The sequence below is a fragment of the Pezoporus wallicus genome, unplaced genomic scaffold (assembly GCF_028554395.1).
Source record: "Pezoporus wallicus isolate ANWC-B61680 ecotype Strahan unplaced genomic scaffold, APGP_CSIRO_Pwel_v1 contig_3486, whole genome shotgun sequence".
In the NCBI taxonomy this organism is placed as follows: domain Eukaryota; kingdom Metazoa; phylum Chordata; class Aves; order Psittaciformes; family Psittacidae; genus Pezoporus; species Pezoporus wallicus.
The window spans coordinates 4,137,576-4,158,554 of NW_026642292.1; the positions used below are offsets into that span (position 1 = coordinate 4,137,576).

Below are 20,979 nucleotides of genomic sequence, written 5' to 3' on the forward strand. Positions count from 1 at the left end.
TCTCTCAATATTGCTGAGAGCTGACAGAGGGGGTGACATTTTTATGAAGACAACCCAGGGCTCCAAGGACAGTCCTATACATAGAAAGAAGAGTTAAGAGGTCAAATCAGTGAAGCAAGTTTTAGAGCTGAATTTTATTCCCTTAGAAGCTGGGACTAGCTTCTAGGAAAGCAGACAAGCTCACTGTTGCCACAGAATACTATTCTGGATTAAAAAAAAACAAGAGATCCTATCCTCAACTTGTAGTGGGCTCCATCCTCAAAGAAGTAAAGCTTTTCTTGCTTTGACAAACTTTCTGCATTTATCTTGCTAAATAATTCTTTGCGTGGGAAGTGGGATTGAGACACAGTTCAAGGAAGGAAAAGAAGAAGGTTATAGGGAAGATGTTACAGTGCCAGTTGTTCAGTTTAACCCTGTAAGTACTTGGAATAATGGAAAGGCTCTCAGGTACCTTCTCCAAAAAAGGGATGTTAGGTCAGCAGCTGACACAAAGGAAATCCCCAGTAATACCAGGGAACAGAAAATATTTCTGTTCCTATAGCAGATGGGAGAGTAAATATCTTGGAGACTTATCACCAGGAACAAGAGAATCCACATGTTGAAAAACTGGAGAACTGAGCAGTGGACTGGCAAAGCAGTGAGTGAAGAATGGTTCCCACAGGAGTTCTGCAAACTGCTCAACTCTTTTCAGAAGGAAGCAACCTGCTGGGAGTTCTGCCTTGTCTTTCCTCGAAGTCAGTCAGATTCCCAAGGCAAAGAGGCAATAATACCACAACCATGCAGTCTGGCAGCTAGAGGTCAGTGATGGGAGATAAAGGGAGATGGGAGATGAGGGGAACAGCTGAGTGCTCACCAGTCACCTCAGCATGACCCTGGGAGCCTTGCCCTTTACTGCATTTGTCCTCAGTTTCTTCTCTGGTGAAAAATATACAAAGCCACAGTGAGTAGGCTCCAGGCTCCAGAGAAAACCACAGTCTGAGGGCTGACTGAGTCTCAACACACAGACAGGAAAAGCCCCTCTCCCCCGCAATTCTCTGGCAAATGGCAGGGCAGCGGTGTGTGGGAAGGCGTTTCTGACAGGCAGAGCTCTAGGGAGAAAAGGAAGTGCAGAAGCCAAAACAGGCCTGTTTCCTACCTAGAGTTCACTGACAAGACGCCCTTGGGCACCCAATCCTTCTTAACCTCTCCCTTCCCTGGAGCTCTACCTTGATCAGAGCTTTCAGATTTGGAGTAAGTAGCTCGTACGAGCGCATAAATCTGGAAAACAGCGATCACGCCCCACCTCCCCCCATCAAAACAAACCAAAATGGAACTTGGCTTAGTCTCTTGCATCTCAGAGTCCGACACACGGGGTTGGGACAGAGATCCTCAAGTCACTGTAGCCCTTTCTTTTTCAGGGGTGACATTTCATTGTGCTCTGTTTGACATTATGATATTTCCTGTAAGTTCTTTTTCTTGTTATTAAAATCACTAAGATCCAAGGGTCCACAAAGCATACAACCTTAACCCCTTCCCTGTGCTACCATGCAATGGCAAGGAGGTCCATGACTAAACAAGCAAGCATAGATGCTCTGACAAAGTCTGATCAGCAAAAGCTGGGCTGAGACCTACCTAAAGGAAGGTCATGGATGTTTTCCTTCGGGGCAACGGACTTCCAAAAAGGCCTTTTGTCTCTATGCTGTGCTGAGATTCTGGCTGCCTTCCAGGCAAGGATGAGGAGGCTGAAAGCTGACACAGACCATAGCTTCTGGATTCAGCTACAAAGTATACTGCCCTGCTGTGAACTCCATGGGGACAGGACAGGAAACCAGGAGAAGCTACTGTGCAAATAAAGAGGGCAGCTGGAGAAAGCAGAGCCTGACCGCACAAAGAAAGGGCTGGGAAGATATTTCAGCATATTCAAAAAGTAGGAGATAGACCTCATCTCTCAGGATTCTGAAGGGTCTAGGGAGAGCAGAAGCCTAAACAAACCCTGAGACAGTCCTGAAGCAGGTAGGACACTACATCTATTGCTGCTGCAAGTGCATTTGGAACCACACTTCCCAGACTGGCAGATCTAACTTGATGTTGAAGAGACATTTGCTTTCCCAACAAGTTCGTAGGGCTACAAATCTGAAAAATAATTAGAACACCATGAGGCTTTTTAGTTAAAAAATCATGTACTGCACTAGTGAACTAATTATCCTGCACAACTTTCTGGGGAGACAGGACAGCATTAATGCTGCCTTGAACATGATTAATGTTAGCACTGACAGAGAAAGTGATTTCCCCTAAGCCACAGCAATATGAAAAGCTAGGTTTAGACTCAGAGAAGATCCTGACTCCCAGTCTCATATTTGCCCCATTAGCCAGCAGCAGCTAAGCTCGGGCTGCTCATGATTAAAAGCAGGGTAGTACTTTGAAGAACAGCTGATATATTAATGATCTTCAAAACCAGAAAGAATGTTCCTGGCACTTACCATCCCTGTATCTAACACCCATCCCCAGCACAGTAATGGAACAAACGTTGCAAGCAAAAACATGTTCATTCTGTGACCAGAGGAGGTAATGAAGCTCATTTCCTGTGAATCCGTCTCGGGGCTGAATCTTACGTATCTAATATAAAGCATGCCCCAAATTATGCCTCCTTTCATGGGTTTGGGGCATTCTTGTGTTGATTTTCTGCTGTCTAATTAGGAGTGGCCTCAAGCTGCAGCCTTTGCCTTAATTGGAGCAGTAGCTGAAGCCCCTTTCCAGATACTTAGCTTGTTATTTTCATAAAATTTACATGAAACATAGCCTTGAGATTTCCATCTCAGTCATTCAGTTTAAATTGGATCACCAAATCTGAAAACAATGAGAGACTCACCAGTGTATGAGAACTGACAGAGAGATGCACACATGTGTATTGCATAAAGATCTGTGCAGCTAGTTCCAAATCACAAGCACTGGGAACTGAAATGTTTATAAGCAATAAACAATTATGAGGATTTAAGTTTTTAAAAAAGCAAAGAAAAAGCAAACCAAACAAAACAAACCCCACAGCTTTTAGAAAAGCAACTGTATCTCAGATGACACTGCAAAAATACAGAGAATTAAAAGGCTTGGAAGACCTTGGGAGTCATGCAAATTGTTTAGTGATTATTTTGAACACACATTAATGCATTCAGTTACATTAGTCTGGATGCAATAATCAGTTGAGCTGAAAATTCACAAAGCGGCAATAAAGAACAGGCTGAAAATGTACTATTAACTGCAATAGTGCTAAACTGCAGTAAGAGGAACATCTTGGGTCATCAAGAAATTTAAAGAAGAGGAAAAAATTGACGATATGCACAGGCTGTCCTGAAGCATGTCTTCCTCAGTAAATTCTTTAAAATGAGACTAAAATAGACTATAATGAGTTGACATGGTGCCTTCTCCTTTGTCTCTCTTGCTGCTGGGACCTCTCTAGGGCAAGGATTGGACCGTATAATTGTATTGGAAAGATACTTAACACATGGGCGTTACCATAATTCTAATAATAGTGACAGGATCAGAAACTTGGTGACAAAATTTCACCTGGTATAAATCAGCACAGACTACTGCTTTCAGAACAGTTGTTCTGCTTTACTTAGACTGAGACTTTGACTCACCAGTATCACAAGACTCAAACAGGAAAAATGGCAGTTAGTACATTTAGTGGGAAAACAATCTGACGGAGAAAGCTGCAAAACAAGAATGAACAAGAGACTGAAGGGAAAGAGACACTGCAGATCTGACAGCAGTCCAATATATAATAGTTTAGAAAACAGTTTAATGATGCTTAAGGCTACATTCAAAGAGGCCCTGTGTCTTCAGGCAGGAATAATACAGTTCTAGGAATACTAGGAATATTACCCTGAATACTCAACATTCCCAGTCAGATCTAAATAAACTGCAGGGAATTCAGAAAAGAGTCACATACATTAAAAGAACACAATTTTGCTGAACTTCATAAAATGAGGAATATTTCAGATAACATACCATTTTTAAATGCTTGAGAGAATTATTTAACATTAATTTAGCCCTATGTTTTCTAGCATGAAATCTACTTAAGCCTCTGATTGAAAATGTGATTGTAGCTGACCACACAACTCATTAACACGATGTATGTATGGTTTAACATAAACTTTTTTGATATAAGCAGGACTGATGGGGATCATTCCACTATATGACTGTACTTTCCTTCTTTTAATTTAGCTTTTTTTCCCATGTGAAATGTTTTGCATAAAATTCTAAACCCAGTACATGTTAGGCTAAGTAGACAGAACATAGCCACACAGAGAAGGAGGGACCTCCCTAACAGCTAGTGGCATCTTTCCAGTACAGGAAACAATTAGAGAATAAACAATGATGGTATATTAGCTGCCTTGCCAACTGCAGCACTGATACTAACATCTAGCTCATAATGTGTCACATGAAGTCTCTTTTAAACATTAAAATACTGCTATGAGCCTGTTTTTTCTTGTCTTTTGGTTTGATTTTGTAATTCTTGTTCATTTTGTTGATAGCAGATCAACAGAAGTTTCTTGTCTCCACTTTCAAACTCTGCCCCTTTCTATTTTTGTCTCTTTTCTCAGGTTCTGTATTTTATCTGTTCTTGAGCCTTATCAGTGCATCCATCTGTCTGTTAGGTTCTCATCCAGGCAGTTTGGTATTTCTCCTTTTGTCCAGGGAATAAAGTACCTATCCTGGCATCTGAGATCTATTTCCACCACACTACACTGCATGAACTAACTTGCACATACAATGAATGAAAATTGTTGGTTATTATTCCTCTTCCTCCACCTACACAGTATTTGCTACTCTGCAACGTATTGAACTGGTTAATGTACAGGCAGAAGCATTTGCCTATGTTATTAATCATGGTGCTTCTGTAATCTGTTCACATGCTATGCATATGCATATGACTCATACATTTGTTACAGATAGAAGACTGGCATGTAGTCATGTTGTATGGTCATGTCATATTTGAGGTGTGTCTTCAGATATATTAATAAATGCACTTCAGCTACTGACAAATAGCTAGCCTGCCTTCCAACCATAACAAGAACTTGAAAAGTCACATGGAAGAGGCTTGGAGATACCCTGCATGCATTCCCCAAAGTAGAGAGATCATGACACTCTTTCAAGTGATAGGCTTTCTGTTTTGGGGGATAGGTTTCTTCCGTTGAGAGCAGGCTGAGGAACTTCAATATAGCAAGCAAGACAACAAAGGATGGAGTAGATCTCAATACATGGCAAGGAACAGAAGGGAAAAAGCAGCCAACAGGAGATAGGTGGCTTAGGTGACACTGGCTAGGAAATGTAGTAAAACCATGCAGGTCAGAATAAACTACATTAGCTTTGGCTAAAAAGAAAAAAGGACAAATGATGGCCAGCAGGAAAAGGTGGGGCAGAAGTCAAAGCAGTTAGTGGGAAGGAGACAAATGTAGGGCAGAAAGTGTGTAAGCAGCAGCAACAGAAAAGCAGTTCTTGGGAAAGGCCAAGTCAAAGAACCGACATCTGAGAAGCTAACTAGCAGGAGGAAGAAGTCAATGACAGAAAACTAGAGGGAGCAGGGAATAGACAGATAAAGATGAGGGCGGTGAAGTGACTGGGAGAGGCATCAGAGGATCAGTGCAACTGTGACTGGAAGGGGAGATCTGGCTGAGAGAAGTGTCCAAGAGACAACCATTTTATTTAGAAGTTTTTCACTTCAGAAAGTCTGAAACTCCCCATGTTCAGAAAATATCTTTCTTCATTAATGGCAACTTCAGTGCAGCCTGAGCCCTGCGGCAATGGCCTCAACACTGCAACTCCAAACTGCTTGGCTCAGAAGGAGAAGGGAGGGAGAGAAAGAAGAGGGATGTTGTGGGGGTGAGAGGAGGTTTAACAAAGAATCATTTTAACAGAAACTCCTGAGTAATGGCTCTGCCCCAGGCCAAGAATAACATCAGCTCAATGTCAGCAATCAGAAGAGGGCTCAGCCAGGCCCCGTGGCCAGCTCCAGCCTCCTCACAGGCACAAGCTAGCTTACAGCCTGAACTCGTGAGCAGCCACAGCTGCCCACCCAGAGCCCCCTGGACGGAGATGAAAGGAAGACCTTCTGCTCAGAGGGGGGGAAAGATGCCTGTAGGTGAGGGAATTTGGGGATGGAAACTGCATGGCTAAGTGAGGGCTTGAAAGAAGCAGTGCAAAGAGTAAAGGCAGAAGGGCCTCTTCCAAGACGCTCCCAGAAAAGTATGAGGGCAATCTGCCTATAACCTATTCTCAAGGACCCTGACTAGTGACTCATTTTCTTCACAGGAGGGAGAGTGGGTGTTCAGACCTCCACATGTTAGCTGTGTTCTGGTTTTGTTGGAGTCCAGTCTGCCAGACTGCCCAGCAAATAGCTCCTTCCTAATGGAGACCAATCTTTTTTGAGTGAAGGTTTGTTCACTCAAAGACTTCCTTGCCTTTAGCAGGGAAGCTTTTTGGACATCACTCAGAAGAAAGAACACACATCTCTCTCCATAACAGCAAAGAAAGGTAACAACTGCATCAATGATCTCATTGTAACCTTGGAAACTTCCCCGCACAGGATAGAAATGCTGTTCCAAACACAGTGGTCCACTCTTTGAATCTAGGTGTCATTCAGAACATGAATAATACAAACTCTTTTTCATATTTCCTCCAGTTCTTAGACATTTAGCCCATCTTTTATCCTTGCAATTATAACAAAGGAGTCACATATCCTTCAGACAGTTCCATGCAAAGAAGTGAAAGGAGATGTTAAATTTAGTAATAACAAAATGTGTAGGAGGTCTGAAGAAGAGTTTCAGGGTTGCAGAGAAAACCTACATCTGGCATGAGGATCAGTGGCTGTCTTCTGCACAGTGAAGGTTCTTAAAAGAAATTAACACAATTCTTAAATAAATGAAGATTCTTCTAAATAATTTTTGAGTCCCCTTAGCATACTCCTCTTCGATAACTGCTCTTTTGATAACCGAATCAAATCGTATGAAAAGACACTAAGGAGGAGGAGAATTTAACCAAGATGAAGCCTTGATGGGGTCTGTTTGACACAGGACACAGTTGTCAACACAATTTCAAGTCCTTATATTTAGAAACACGGAAATACAACAGTGACCCAGTCTTAAGCACTTCTCAAAAAGAGCTCGGGTCAAAGCAGGAACACATCATCAGTGATGAGATTAAGTGACAAAGAACTATGGAGACTGTAGACAGTTCTAAAATTGAGGGACTATAAGAGGATGCCCCAAACTGGTGCATTAAAGTAAGCAGCATGTCAGTAGCCAAATGAAGGCGAATGCCAGTGCAGTGCAAGAAGCCATTGGGAATTAAAGCATAAAAACATCAAAATCAGCGCAGATAATACCAGTGCAACCCACTCTAAGAGCTAATTCTTCACAAAAGCTGAGCCATATGTACTGGCTCTGGGTTGATTCTGCACATCTAAGGCTGCGGCTGTGCACATCTAAGTCAGCACTGCTACATCCCAGTCAGGATTTTTTTCTTAATTACCTGGTGCCGGGCCTGGCTTTGCTCCAACAGCTGTTGTGACTGAAGTTTAAGCTCCTGAAGTTGTTGCAGAGCAAAATTGAGATGGTAAGTTCGATGTGCCAGTGGACTCCATGTCACCTTGTTGTAGACACTGTCCTCCATCTCTCCTTCCCAGGCAAAACGATGATTCTCTGGAGCCCTGAGAAAAGAAGAGCTATCACTATCACCACTCTGCATAGAAGGACTCCTGCTTACAATGCAATGCTGCTTCCTGAAAATCCCTTAATACTTCGCCAGCTAGGAATTTGTATTAAATGGCTTCAGCAAGCATATCACCTGCTAGAGGTGCCATACGCCAACTGCCATCTTGCTAAGGATTTTCTTGAATTCCAGGCTGGTACTATATTACTACCCATAACAACATGCTTGAGGAGAACAAAGGAAAAGAGAAGAAAAACTCTGAACTGGAGCATGTCTGTGGCTGATTAGCATTGAAGAGAGACAGAGCTGCAGCAGGAAAAGATCTAAAGATTCCAACCACTAATGAGATATTTATTTGGATTTGTAAAGGTTTTATTAATACACTAACATAAAGCTTGCACCAAGCACATACATGCTGCAGTGAGAGTGGAATAGAAGACACATGCAGTACAATATTTACAGAGAGGAGAAAGGACTGGTAGGGTGAGGTTGCAACTAGGGCACATATTGACTTCATACAGTTACAACCCAAAAGACTCGAGGGGTCTGAAGACAGGCTCATTTCTTTCATCATCAGAGTAATGCAAGTCTTTCCCAGAGGAGAAAAAGGCTCCTGCAAAGAGGAAGGAGCTCTTACAACCCAGGCTTATACAGTGGGAGTTCAGCTGTGGCCTGCAATGTGATAAGTACCAACAGGAGCTCACTGGCTTGCTTTGAAGTTTGTAAGCCTTGTCAAGAAGGCAGCACCAGCACACTTCTCCACAAGGCTGAGAGGCTTTGCAGAGAGCAGGTGGCAGACTGACAGGACCACAAGGTGTCCTAAGAAGGCTACAATGGCCCAGCAGCTCACACATCCTGTGCTCACAAGACAGGATGCCACAGACCCACTGAATCCGGACACCCTGGCTAATAAAACCTCCAACCTTCAATGTCTGAGCTTCCCAAGTTTCTGTTGATCTTTGTCATATTTCTTTCTCTCTCTCAGCTACTCTTTCCAAATGTTACTTTTGGATTCCCATATTAGACTTCCCCTTTATTTCCTATGCATGTTATAAGTAACTGGGATGTAAAAGACATTTGGTGTCTTTCATGCCACGACTCGGAATGTAAGCCATGGTTTTGGCAAGGGAGTTACTACAAGCTACTTCCTTCAGGACCCTATCAAAACTCACAACCTAGATCCTTGGAACATGTCACAGCTTCCCTCTAATATGTTGCACCTTCCCCCACAAGCTTCATCATCACAGCAAACCCCTAAAATTTTTGGAAGGATGTTTTAAACAAGATCAGAAGCAACTACCAGCCTTATGTACTCTCCCTCAAAAATAACCTAACGCATCCCTTTCAAAGCAAATTGAGGACAGGGACTTTAAATACTAAAAGGTCGCTCTCCATGATCGGCTGCTCAGCAACAGAGCAGTAAGACAGTCTAGTGCGAAAGGAGTTCAGCTGCCAGCATCTCCACTCTGCATCCTCTAGGCCTCCTTCTGCTTGAAGCACCGCTCTCTTACTGGCCACTGGCTGTAGGTAGCCTTCTCTAGACTACTCTAGAGAGTAGAAATCCCACCCATGCTTCCTCAGTCCTCTGCTTTCCCATTGTATCCCAGTACAACACCAGATAAATGACTCACTCCCTGCTCCCTTTTGCTACAAGATTCTCAGTCTCAGTTCTTTTCCTCTCACCAGTGGTTAGAAAAGTGACAATGTAATGTTGCAGACAGTACACAGGCCCTGAAACCCAAATTGTATAGGTCCAAATGTGGCTCTTGGTTAATCTTGGGAGATCTGCTTCCTGCTTCTGCGTCTGCTTTCCCCCTTCTGACCCAGTAATAGAGTTACAATCCTCTACTACTGTGGTTTTACCTGCAGTTTCTCAGCTCTGGATCCATGAATATGTGTGTGTGCTGCTGGCCTCCCAGCATTGTTCCCTGTGCATAGGATGCCACAAAAAGCATAATTCAAAAGGAGGACCGAGGCACAAGGAATCTTTGAAATGAAGCTGTCTCATCTCCAACCCCACCAGTTCACCACATGGATTATTCAGCAGGTTCCTGTTACCTGGACTAAACTCCCATGCCATATCTAGTCCTTCCACTGCATAAATACAGACTCCACCATTCATTCTGATGTTAAAGCTTACTGGACTTTTCCCCTGTGTGAAGCAGATGGAGTCTCTGTTATGTTCATTCCCCCCATTCCCATAAAGTCAGCTAATGCTGCAGACCAGCCCTTGAAACAAACACCAGATACAAAGGCAAAAAGCATTCAGGAGCTCCATCAAAGTCATATTAGTGTTCAGTAAATGGCCTGATTAATTCCCCATCAATACTATTGAAAGATCATGATCTCGAATACATCTGTTTTGAACTAAACAACAATCGTATTGGTCTATTTGCCTGGGCTAACTTTTTCACACTATCAATGTCTCAGTTGATAAAATTTGGTATGTTCATTAAAAATGCTTCTAAATAAAGTAAGCCATAGTAGGATAAAGGGGTTACCTCTCATGGATTTCTTAACTAGTTAAAACACATGAAACCAGAGCTAGAATAAATGGGCATTTCCAAAATGGAAGGAGATTACCACTGGGGTCCCACAAGAATCTGAGCTATGGCCTCTGCTGTTCAAAACATTTATAAGTGGTCTGGGAGAGGAGAGGAGGGGGAGAAAGAGAGTGAAATAAAAAAAGTTGCTGCTGAAAAGCTGAAAGGCACTGTGAAGTGTGAAAAAAAATGCCATTAATGAATGATCAGAGATTAAACTGGTAGATGACATTCCATTTAATAACTGCAAAGTCATGTACCCAGGGAAACACAATCCTGGTTCTACGTAGTGATGGAGTTTGAACTACTTATTTCTGTTCAGGAAGGAGACCTTCTAACTACAGCTATAGGTTTTTCTGTGAAAACATCACTAAAATACTCTCAAAAAGCAAAGTCAATGTTAGGAATTATTAGGAAAGACACAGGAAACAAAGCCAAGAACACTTCTATGCTACCATATAAGCCAAAACTGCATCACCCCTTGCATACTGAGGACAGTTCTAACCCCTGTGCCTCCTCCCTTCTCAAAAAGCATACAGTAGAACTGGAAGAAGTCCAAAGAAATACTGTAGAGATGATCAAAGGTATGGAACAGCTTATATATTGAGCAATGACTAAATAAATAAGGACTCTTTAGCTTGGAAAAAGGACAACTGAAGGGAAATACATAAAATATCTATAAAATTGTGAGCTTCAGGAAGAAGGAGAACAGGGAACAATTACTCACTTCTCATGATACCAGACATAGGAAAACCCAAAACTAGTCATCAGGTGGGCAGGTTAAAACAAACAAAAAGATGTAGTTTTTCCTCATAACACATAATTAAACTGTGAATGTCTTCTTATTACAGGAAGTTAAGGACAGCAAAAATTTACAGGGGTTCAGAAATTATTAGACAAGCTCATAGAAGCAAGAGCCACTGACACTGTTCATATACAAAGATACCATCTCCTGCAGAAAATCACTGATTACAGAGTCAAAGAAAGTATTTGCAAAGTATCACCATTCCATAACATCAGCTAATGATCTTCCCACAAAATCTTCCATGGGCTGCTGTCTGAGCAGGACATTAAACCAGACAGTCCATCTGGCCTGTGAAAATGCAACCAGTCATGTGTACGTATCAGGGGTCTGCAACTAAACCTATTTCAGGACTCAGTCAGAAGTTAGAGAATTCAATTAAGTGTTCTTTAAGGTATTCAAGTTATATGCTTGATCTAGAAAATAATGTCTGTTCCAACTTCTGTGGTATCTACCTCCAGGTCAGAACCTGCAATACGTAAAATTTATCCTTTGATCCAAAAGAATGCTTGGGAAGCTAAAGATTGAGTGAATTGTTCTAAAACACAAAAGTCAAGATGAAATGGAGCAGGTACAACTCTGCTAAAGTTGGATCTGCTGACAGCCAAACTGGCTTTGTGCAACAGAGATGATGTGCAGTGACTGCAGACTGTAGTACTGTGAGGGCCACTAACTGAAGGGCAAAACTTCAGTATTATTTCCCTGATCCTCATTTCTTTTGTTTGTCATATCTAGCAAAGGACTTATTATGGAAATACATATACTGAAGAATGATGGTCTAATTTTTAAAATTCACTGGGATTGCTGCCTTCAACCTTTGTCTACCTCAGTGAACTCTCAAATGCTTTCAATGGGTTTCTAACCAGTTTCAATCAATATATGATCTATAGGCCAAAATAAATTCTTTAGGCCCATATAAGGTTGGTTTAAACTACCCAGGAAACCACTGCTGAAACTATGCTTCTAAATCTTTAGGAAGAACTAAATAAAACAAACAAAAAAGCCTCATAAAAAAAAAAAAACACACCCCAGAACACCACACACAAAACAACAAAACACCAAAAAAAACCCTCAAACCAAAAACAGAACAAAAAACCCCAACCAAACAAAGAAACCCACAAAATCTTTGGCTAACATTTTCTTGCAGCATAGACAGTCTTGTATACAACTCCCTGCAGTTCCGATACCTTCTTCTCGACACGATGCAGCACAACAGGACTTAGTTTTTTCTAGATATGATACTCAAAACAGTGTTGCTTGCCTGAGTAGATTTTACTCTCATGACCTGCAGAATTCTTTTGGATTAAATATGCTTCTGTGGCTTGCTTCTTTATAGTTGGAAATCAATAGGAATCCATTATACATAACTTCAACCTTTTATAATATAAGCATTATATAAGGTCTTCAGATCACCTTCATGGAAGGATGTTCAGCTGCAGTTTTGGGAAGTCCTCATGTAACATGTTGTCAGGTTGCTGATACTGTATCTAAGGCAAAGCTTGCTGTGATACAGGAAAACAGGGCTTAGGACCTCAGACTCAATATGCTGCTGCCAGAGGCATGCTCCAACTCTCAGTCTATTTGCCATGCTCACAGGCAAAGCATCATGGTGCAGCTCCTAGTTTGTCTCTGACTGTCAGATGATTTATCAAAGTATGACAGCACATTCACACCCTTCCTGAAATTAGCTTTTTTGATTAAGGAATTCTACAACAGGCTCAGCACAGTACTGAAGGCTGGAAAAAAAGCTGTAGAGGACCTCACACCTTAATAGATACTATGGAGTTCATATGGTAGACAGAATATATAAATACCCCAAACTGAAAGCTTTTTCACAACTCACACTGCTTTTGGCAAAGCCAAAAATAACCAGAAAAAGCCCCACACCCTCCGTGGAAATGAGGATCGCTGAGTCAGTCTGCTTGTTTTCAATTCAGTATTATTGCTTGAACATTAACAACTGACAATATTCATTTGCTCACATGTACAGACAACAGATACAGCCATAGATGCATGACAGATATAGGCACAGATGCACATGCATGCAAATGGGAAATAGAAATTCCTGCCTGTGCCACCAGAAGAGATTGGGTTTCATTCTGCCAGCCAGGCTGGTTGTGAGCAATCTTCTCACAGTTTCCTCAGGATTATTTATGAGTTGCTTAGTTTAGAGACCTGGCCAGGATTCAAGCCTTCACTACGTACAGGAAATCTCAGCCTTGGCATTACGGCCCATCCTTTGTAAGCAAGATTCTGTCCTCCCAGCAGCTCTTAGGGCTACTCAGCATTTTTGGCAAGAAACCCGCTGTGTTCCTTTTTTTCAACTGTAGCTTTCATAAAGCCTGGGCCAAAATTCCCTCTTTCTTTTCACTGACAGTGTAAAAACTCTCTGCTGCAGCTTTTGCACCACAAAAGATACTGGTTTGCCTGGAACACCACTTACAAAGGATCTCCATGCTATTATGATTACAACTCAGCCTAAAAGTGCTAGAAAACCATGCACTCATCTCCAGATTTTCTGGTTCCAAATTCCCTTCTGCTCTAATTCTCTTTTCCAATGTAAGCAACCCCTATGCAATCAACTACCTACACCTGTCCTGGGACCTAATGATAATGTACTAAAATACTCATAAAATGCTAATACATTTCTTTGTTGATTACAGATAAAAAAGTCTCAATGAAATCCAGCCTTCATACAGAAAGGATATTATCAGCTCTTAAAAGAAAGCAGAGAGATGGCTTCTATTCCCACACCAAACAGATTTGAAGCGAAAACCAAGGATTGAAGCTGCAGACAAGACCAGACCACAGAACACCACTCACTGAGAAGATCATAGTTACAAAGAATTATGTGCAAGTCTATACTAAAAGAATGACACCAGCAACTGCTACTGATAGCCCATGCTTCTCCTACATCATTCCTAATGAACTCATTCAAACACCTGACAAAGCAGGGTCTACTACACCACCACCACTGCTGGGATGGGTAACACTGCACTGTAAAAGACAAAAGCAGAGAACACCACAAAGAAAATCTTTACTAAAGTGAAACTACAAGGAAATAATCAGTGGAGGGGAAGATAATGCCAGAGTAGCAGAGATTTGGAATATAAGTTTTTAGTGCATAGCCTGGATAGAAATTAGTTTGAAAGCTTACCATGTCCAAAAAAAACCAACAAAACCCACAAAACCCCCAACAAACCCCCGCTGCAAATTTAAGGATTTTAAAGTATCATAATATTACAAATGGGGCTTTCATTTATATTTCAGCTGAAGCCTTCTTCCAGTGGAACACCTGGGGCACTTGTTTGATACCAGCTCCTGTGTGGCAAGCAACAATATCAATTCATGAAGTATACTTGTGCTTTCTACATATCACTGACTGAGTAGGCACTTTTGAAACATTTGAGAAGTGTCTACAACTCATTGAAAGGCAATGCAAACCAAGTTCACATTACTTGTGAAAAGGAAGCTTAGCATTCTTGAAGAATATTCCTCTATATTTAACCTTGGTGAGAACTGATAGGATGATGGCAGGAGTCAGTATAACTGGAGGCCTAGTAAACTGAGAAAAGAATTATCCTCTTTTATACAAGGCAACAAGCTGACAATGAAAGTATTTTACATCCTTTCCTGTAAAGGCTGGAGCTAAGGATGAACGAGAGCCATTGCTGGCAACAAGGGAATAGAGTACATTTATAAATTGGTGCTCCCATCTTCCCACAGAATGCAACACAATCTTGGACAGCAGTTCCTTTCCCACAGGGCATTCAGGTGGTATGACAAATCCAGGAAGCTTCTAGTACAACACCTTGGTGGACACCAGCTGCTAGAAAGTAGTTGGCATAGTAACTGATGATTCTGACTAGTGTGGCAGCTCCCAGCATCCTGCTGACTTATGTTCAGGCACTCAGAAAAACACAGAACATTTTGTTTGGCACACTAGACAGTTCTTCCATCCCTAACAATAGGCCCTAGATTGGCTATGGAGCAATGATAAACACAGTGGGACAAAGCCCAGGACGCTGGGGGCCTGGCTGGGATGCAGGACTGTTGGGCCTCTCACAGTGCCACTTGCCTCAAGGCATTTCTTTGTGTTTTCTCCCTCTTTCCCTCCCCTGAGCTTCAAAAGCAATAAATTAAAAATTGAAAAACAGAGCAACAAGTCCTTGAGAATGGTTTGCTCCTGGGCTATGCTGTTACCAGGAGTGTCTGTGAAAGAGTGACTTTGGTGCAGTTTAGTTAGCAAGAGTCTACATTTTAGCATGGTCTGTAGCTCTGACTGCTGGACCATACATGCCCCCAAAATAGGCAGCAGCAGCAATGTTACAGAGGTATCAAAAGGGAGCTTTCCAAACACCCACAGGTGAACAAAGCATTTTTAATATTTCTCAAATGGCTCAGCCTGTGACTTGAGATCTGAGGCACAGGGAGCTGTCCAGAACTCACCCCAGTGCAGGTACTTGAAGACAGGGAAGAGGGAGGAAGCAGCTGGCCTGTGTAAAACAAGGATGCCATCACCTGGCCTGCAATCTGCTTTTGAACCTTGCAAGAGAAGCCAAGGAAAAGCTTTTAAAGTTAATAAGCAGCCTGTCAAGGCACAATAAACATGCAGAACTGCATTTTGGATTCACATCCAGTTCAAAGTGACAAATACAATCTCTCATGGTGAGGGTGCTGTGGAGATGTGGGAGAGTTACTGTCTCAGACCATCAATCAGACTTTCCCTTCTTAGCGATGAGGCACAGATACAGGCATCCTGTAATAGTTTCAGCCTTAGGTTTTCAGCTCCCCACTTTGCCAGCAGCTGAAGCTACTTCTACCTACACAAGAGGCTCTTACCATCAGTTATCTTTGTGCCATAAAACAACAAAAGGTATACAAGGTACATGTGAAAAGCCTTAGGACTGAGATGGCTTAAGCAAAGAATGTGAAAAGTTCTGTGGATTTAACTACAATTTCCAGATCCATTCACAGGTTAACTGTAATAGCTACCAGAGGCACAGTTCAAGCATCCCAGGACATTTTAATGTGCATAATTACTAGCAAATGTCAGGAGTCCCCCTCTGCTGTTCTCACAATTCCTCCTTTCAACTGAGAGTTGATGTTGTTACAAGAAATTTATTCAAAAACAAAGATATGAGCAAAAGCATCCAACTCATCTCCTTGTGGTACAGGATTAATGCATGTTCCAGTGGCTGGAGCAGACCATGTGTCACGCTTCCAGCTGCACTACTCCTCAGGTAGGTACACATTCAGCATCAAAAATTTTCCCCTGAGATTCCCAATTAAACTTCTATTTTCTCTGTTTTACTGCATGAGCTTCACTACTAGAGCTATGCCTCTTTTGAGCTTAGCCAGCCTTGGCACACTTAACTCCCTTCATCTTTTTCCTCTACTTAGTCCCTTCTGGCCTTTGATTGTATTTTGCTTTTCACTGAACTTTTTCCACTTTATCGGTATGTGGGGCTAGGCAAGTGCTCAAAACTGAGCACATTATTCCAGACATGCATGCACAATAGCTGTAAAGGGAAAGCCCCCTGCTTTCTTGCTCCTTTACTTTATTCTACAAGTAATATCAAAGTTCACAGGCTTCCTTCTTTTCTGGCATATGCTGCTGTATAATTTATTTCCTGCTTCTGAAGATTATTCCTGACATTTAGAAACCTGGGATTTAGAGCAAAAATATTTTCTTACAGCAAAGGCAATGTAGTGCCCACTCAGTTCCACTGCAGATCAGGAATGAAATGCATTTTCGATCCTGGGTCCCCACATAAAGGCAAGGTCATGAGTGTAGCAGGCTAGAAATGAGGTGCATCAGAATGGCCTCTAGCAGGGGAAGGCCAGGGTGAAATTCTGGAGCACTGGAAAACCTCTGCAGGCAAGGCCTGATCTACCTCAATTATACCTGGATTTAGCAGGCATTATCAACTTCTTACTTTCAGGAGCACTAAACATGCCAGTCTTAGCAAATGAAATATTTACCCTTTGGGGGAGCCAATTTTTATTGGGCCTCTGGTAGCATCCTTGACTCCATGCCAGTTAGAAAATACTGTCAGTCTTTCTGAACTGGGGAATACTTGGCAGGTAAACAACACTGTATTTTTTACTTCTATTTACACATGGCAGCTTTGAAATTCACTAGTAGAAAGGCTAAAACAAGAAGAAGAAAACTAACAGCCAGCTGGCTGCAGAGCTCAATGCTTTCATCCTATTGTGGTTCATGAGGTCACTGGAGAAGCAATGAAAGCAACTGAGCGTATCTTCTCCATGTGATCTAGATTAACAAAATCACATAGCTTTCTACCCTCAATTAGTGCAAACATAGGGGTGAACTTTACTGAGTAGAAGATGGTTCCACACCTGCAAACACAGTCAGGCCCTGCAAAAACATTTTAACAGCGAGACATACATACAATAGGACTAACATACAAACCTAGTATCATTTTGCTCTCATAAGGAAGTCTCGGGGAAGATTATCTGCTTAAATCTGGCACGCGATTGCCTGAACTGTGTCATGTCATACCTGTCTCCCCCCAGTTTTAAAGTATTAATTAATGAAGTACAGACAAGGCAGGTAGACTCTTGAGCAAAGTTACCTCACTGTACTACTGTCTAGCTCCACTTTAAATCATTCATACTTAGATGTGTTATGTGCCGCCTTAAATTTGATCACTTGTCCTAATCCAGACAGAATTTCTGAGATGAATATATACACTCAACAGGATTCAAAGTAACAGAAACTTAGATGCAATACTTCACCACTTACAAAGATGGGAAAGGTATTCCTTGTTACAGAGGTTCCACTATAAAATCCTAGCACAGATCAAGTGGATCAAAACAAAACATGACTTGGACATAAATTCTTTCACTTTTCCTTTATCAATGTAGGCAAGTCTATTGAAAACCAAACTGGAAAAGGCTGATGGACTTTATTTATTCCCAACTATATATTTGTGTATGTGCTTTATGCAAGCAGATTTTGCATTTTATGGGTGGATAACAGCAGCAGCAGCATATGAGGATGAAAACAGTAAATGAGCACCGCTGTCTAGACTGCTTATGACTGGGTCTGTAATTAAAGTCACTAATCTCCTCTGGAAACACATATTCCCTATCTTTCTCCAGAGAGGCAAGGGTTAAGTCAGGACCAGTAAGTAGCTCTGCACCCTGTAATGCCTCTTTTGAAAAGCCGCTCACAGAGCTTACAGGGAAAGAGTGAGAGTGTAGCTGCTGTCCCAGCCAACATTTGGTTCCTATTACAGTGAATAAATCTCCCCCTCCCCCTTTTCTTTTATTTTTCCCCTTTTTATATTAAAAGTCCATCAAACACATTTTTTTCCTCAATATTTTCCATTAAGTTTCTTCCTGCGTAGCCTTTCCCAGAGTGTGGTTCTCTTGCTATATATGCTCAACAAGCAGCTGCAAGATCCCAACTGAATAAGAGAATGGGGAATGAAGCAAGCAGCTCAGGCCCCTTGTTCAAGTCTCAAGAAGCAAGTGAAAAGTTAAATCTGGGCTAAACTGGTGAAATCTGGAACACTTAAGAATACGCAAACAAACAAACAAAAAACAGGCTGTTGAGTTTTGTAGGGTTAGGGCTTCTAACATGGGAGATAACAGTCAGAGCGTCCTGCCCTGCCCCTGCCACCATCAGCCTCCCAAAAGATACAGCACAGCATGATGTTACAATACAGGGCCTTAAGTATTCCTCCAGGATTGTGCTGTTCAGGTCTCATATCACTTGAGGCCCATATGACTTTTTTTAGTTGTGCTGTATGATTCACGCTCCTAAGTTCTGGTATTTTGTTGTCTAAATATTAAATATCAAGTACACAAAGAAACCTATAAAGAACATAACAAGCCACAAAATTCTCAATTCTACAAAGTTTGCACTGAAGTTCATGAAAGCAATTGACTTTGCTGGATATCCAGTATGCCAATTATCTTGTTACGTTGTAGATGAAGATAACTCTGATGGAGTGTCTCTTAGAGGAGACTTAATAAATCTGACAATTTAGATGGTCTGTCTATAGGGATGAAGTATACTGAAGGATACAGTTCCCTGATATCATGCCTATAATTTTCAAGTTCAAGAATTATAGCCAGATAATAGAACTTCACAGAAGTAGCAACACTTCTACATTTATAAGCTAGAGGGAAGGCCAGAATCTGTTCTCCACTTCCAGAACTAAGATGTACAAGTTCACCTATTCAGGGACTGTGGAACGTGTCACCTGAAAACTAGCTGGGCCACAGTCATATTAGGAGAAATGCTCCAGGTTAGAGAGGTAGAGTAGCAGCATGGCACCAGCAAGATGCATCTGCTGCTACCATTCAGTAGCAGAGCTAAACCTGTATACCATCTAGCTGATGAAATACAGTAAAACGAGAAAAAAAAAAAACAAAACAAGAACTAAAGGTCACTTCTCCGAGTCCTTGCTGTGAGGCTGTATGCTTGTGGTTAACAGCCTCTTCGATTTGGATAATTTTTCAAGCACTGATACAGTGGCAGAGTAAAGGTCCTCAAAGAGACCTTTTCCCTTAAACAACTGAAATTTATCAACCTAGCTTCAGTGTAATGAAGCTAAAGGAGTTTCCCAGTAAAAAGAAAATAGACAGTCCCCTAAGCACAATGGCACTTGTGTGCTGGCCAAAGCAGCATCTCTAGCATTCTTCTCTTCCCCATGTTCTAAACTTGATTCTGCTTTCCTTGTCCCTCAAGTGAAATTAGATAAGGTAAAAAAGTATTACAAGAAATAAATTGGGGATTTGAGAGTGATCTCCCACCTGTCAAATAGAATATTCTCCTTCCTCAGGCTCTTTATGCAGTTCTGTTATGCTGTGGTTGAGAGGAAATTTCTTACCTCCACCTCCTGTACAAATCAACTTTCCTGCTGTGGGTCCCTGAACATTTAACAATGCTTGGAGAAAACAGGAAGTGACTGTGTCCGTGTCACCATACACTTTCTAAAATTTATAACAAAGCAATTACATAAAATATAATGGGGGGGGGGGAGAAGTGTGGAATATGCTCAAATCCACAGAGAGAATACTAGCATGATCCATTATCTATTGCAGAAGCTGACCCCGTAACCATATATATTGGATAGACGAGAGCACCCTATCACACACATTGCAGGGATACAAAAAACCTACTTATACAGAGACCACAGATAGATACTACACACAAACCATGAGATACAGACTTTCAGCCATCCTAAGAACAGCTTGGCACCAAAGCAATCCCAGGGTTTTGGTGGTAGCTGTTTACAGCTAGCTTTTTTGGAATTCCTGCAAGCCTCCCAGTGGCCATGCAGCGCTGTATTAGTACTATAAAAGGTAAGTGCTATTTTTCCCTTGCTCCACTGGTTACCCAACTTTCTTAAACATAATGGAAGATACTTTCTGGAAGTGCTTATTTCAACCAAGGCAGCACAAATTCCTAGCAATGTTCTTCTCAAGCTAAAGCTGACAGAAGTTTTCCAAGTCTGTAGTGTTCCTTCTAAGAAGCCTCCAGAGATACCCTACTTGCAAAAACTACTTTTCAGAAAAGAATTCTGCCCTAAAAATGCACAAGGTATTCTGCAAACAAATTCGTAGTGTATTTTATTGAAAGCTAAAATGCAGCCAAAAAAAACCTCAACTTCAAAACAGAATGGCAGGGTCAGCTTTGGATTACGTTATCAGTATTTAATATAGAAAGAGAAAAGATTCTAGAATAATCTATAGCCAGCACTGAAAAAAAAAAAAAAAGCAACAAAAAAAACCCCAAATCTCCCCCTAGAAAAAAAACAAAACCCCAAACCAAAGCAAACAAGAAAACACAACAAAACCAGTGCACCTCCTTCCCAAACCTTCTTATGCATCTATTCCCCTCTATTGCCTCCAGAAACTGGTGAGGACATACTAGGACTGGATTATAAAGAACTGCAGGAAAAGAGTGGA

The 20,979-nt window shown here is 41.6% G+C and overlaps 1 protein-coding gene across 1 annotated transcript in view; it reads right to left on the reverse strand.

Annotated features, from left to right (window-relative positions):
* Positions 1-20,979, reverse strand: part of TTLL5 (tubulin tyrosine ligase like 5) — a 133,662-nt gene that overhangs the window by 17,385 nt on the left and 95,298 nt on the right. Inside the window, 1 exon segment of the mRNA XM_057428591.1 lies at positions 7,507-7,684. Coding sequence (XP_057284574.1) covers positions 7,507-7,684 — 178 coding nt within the window.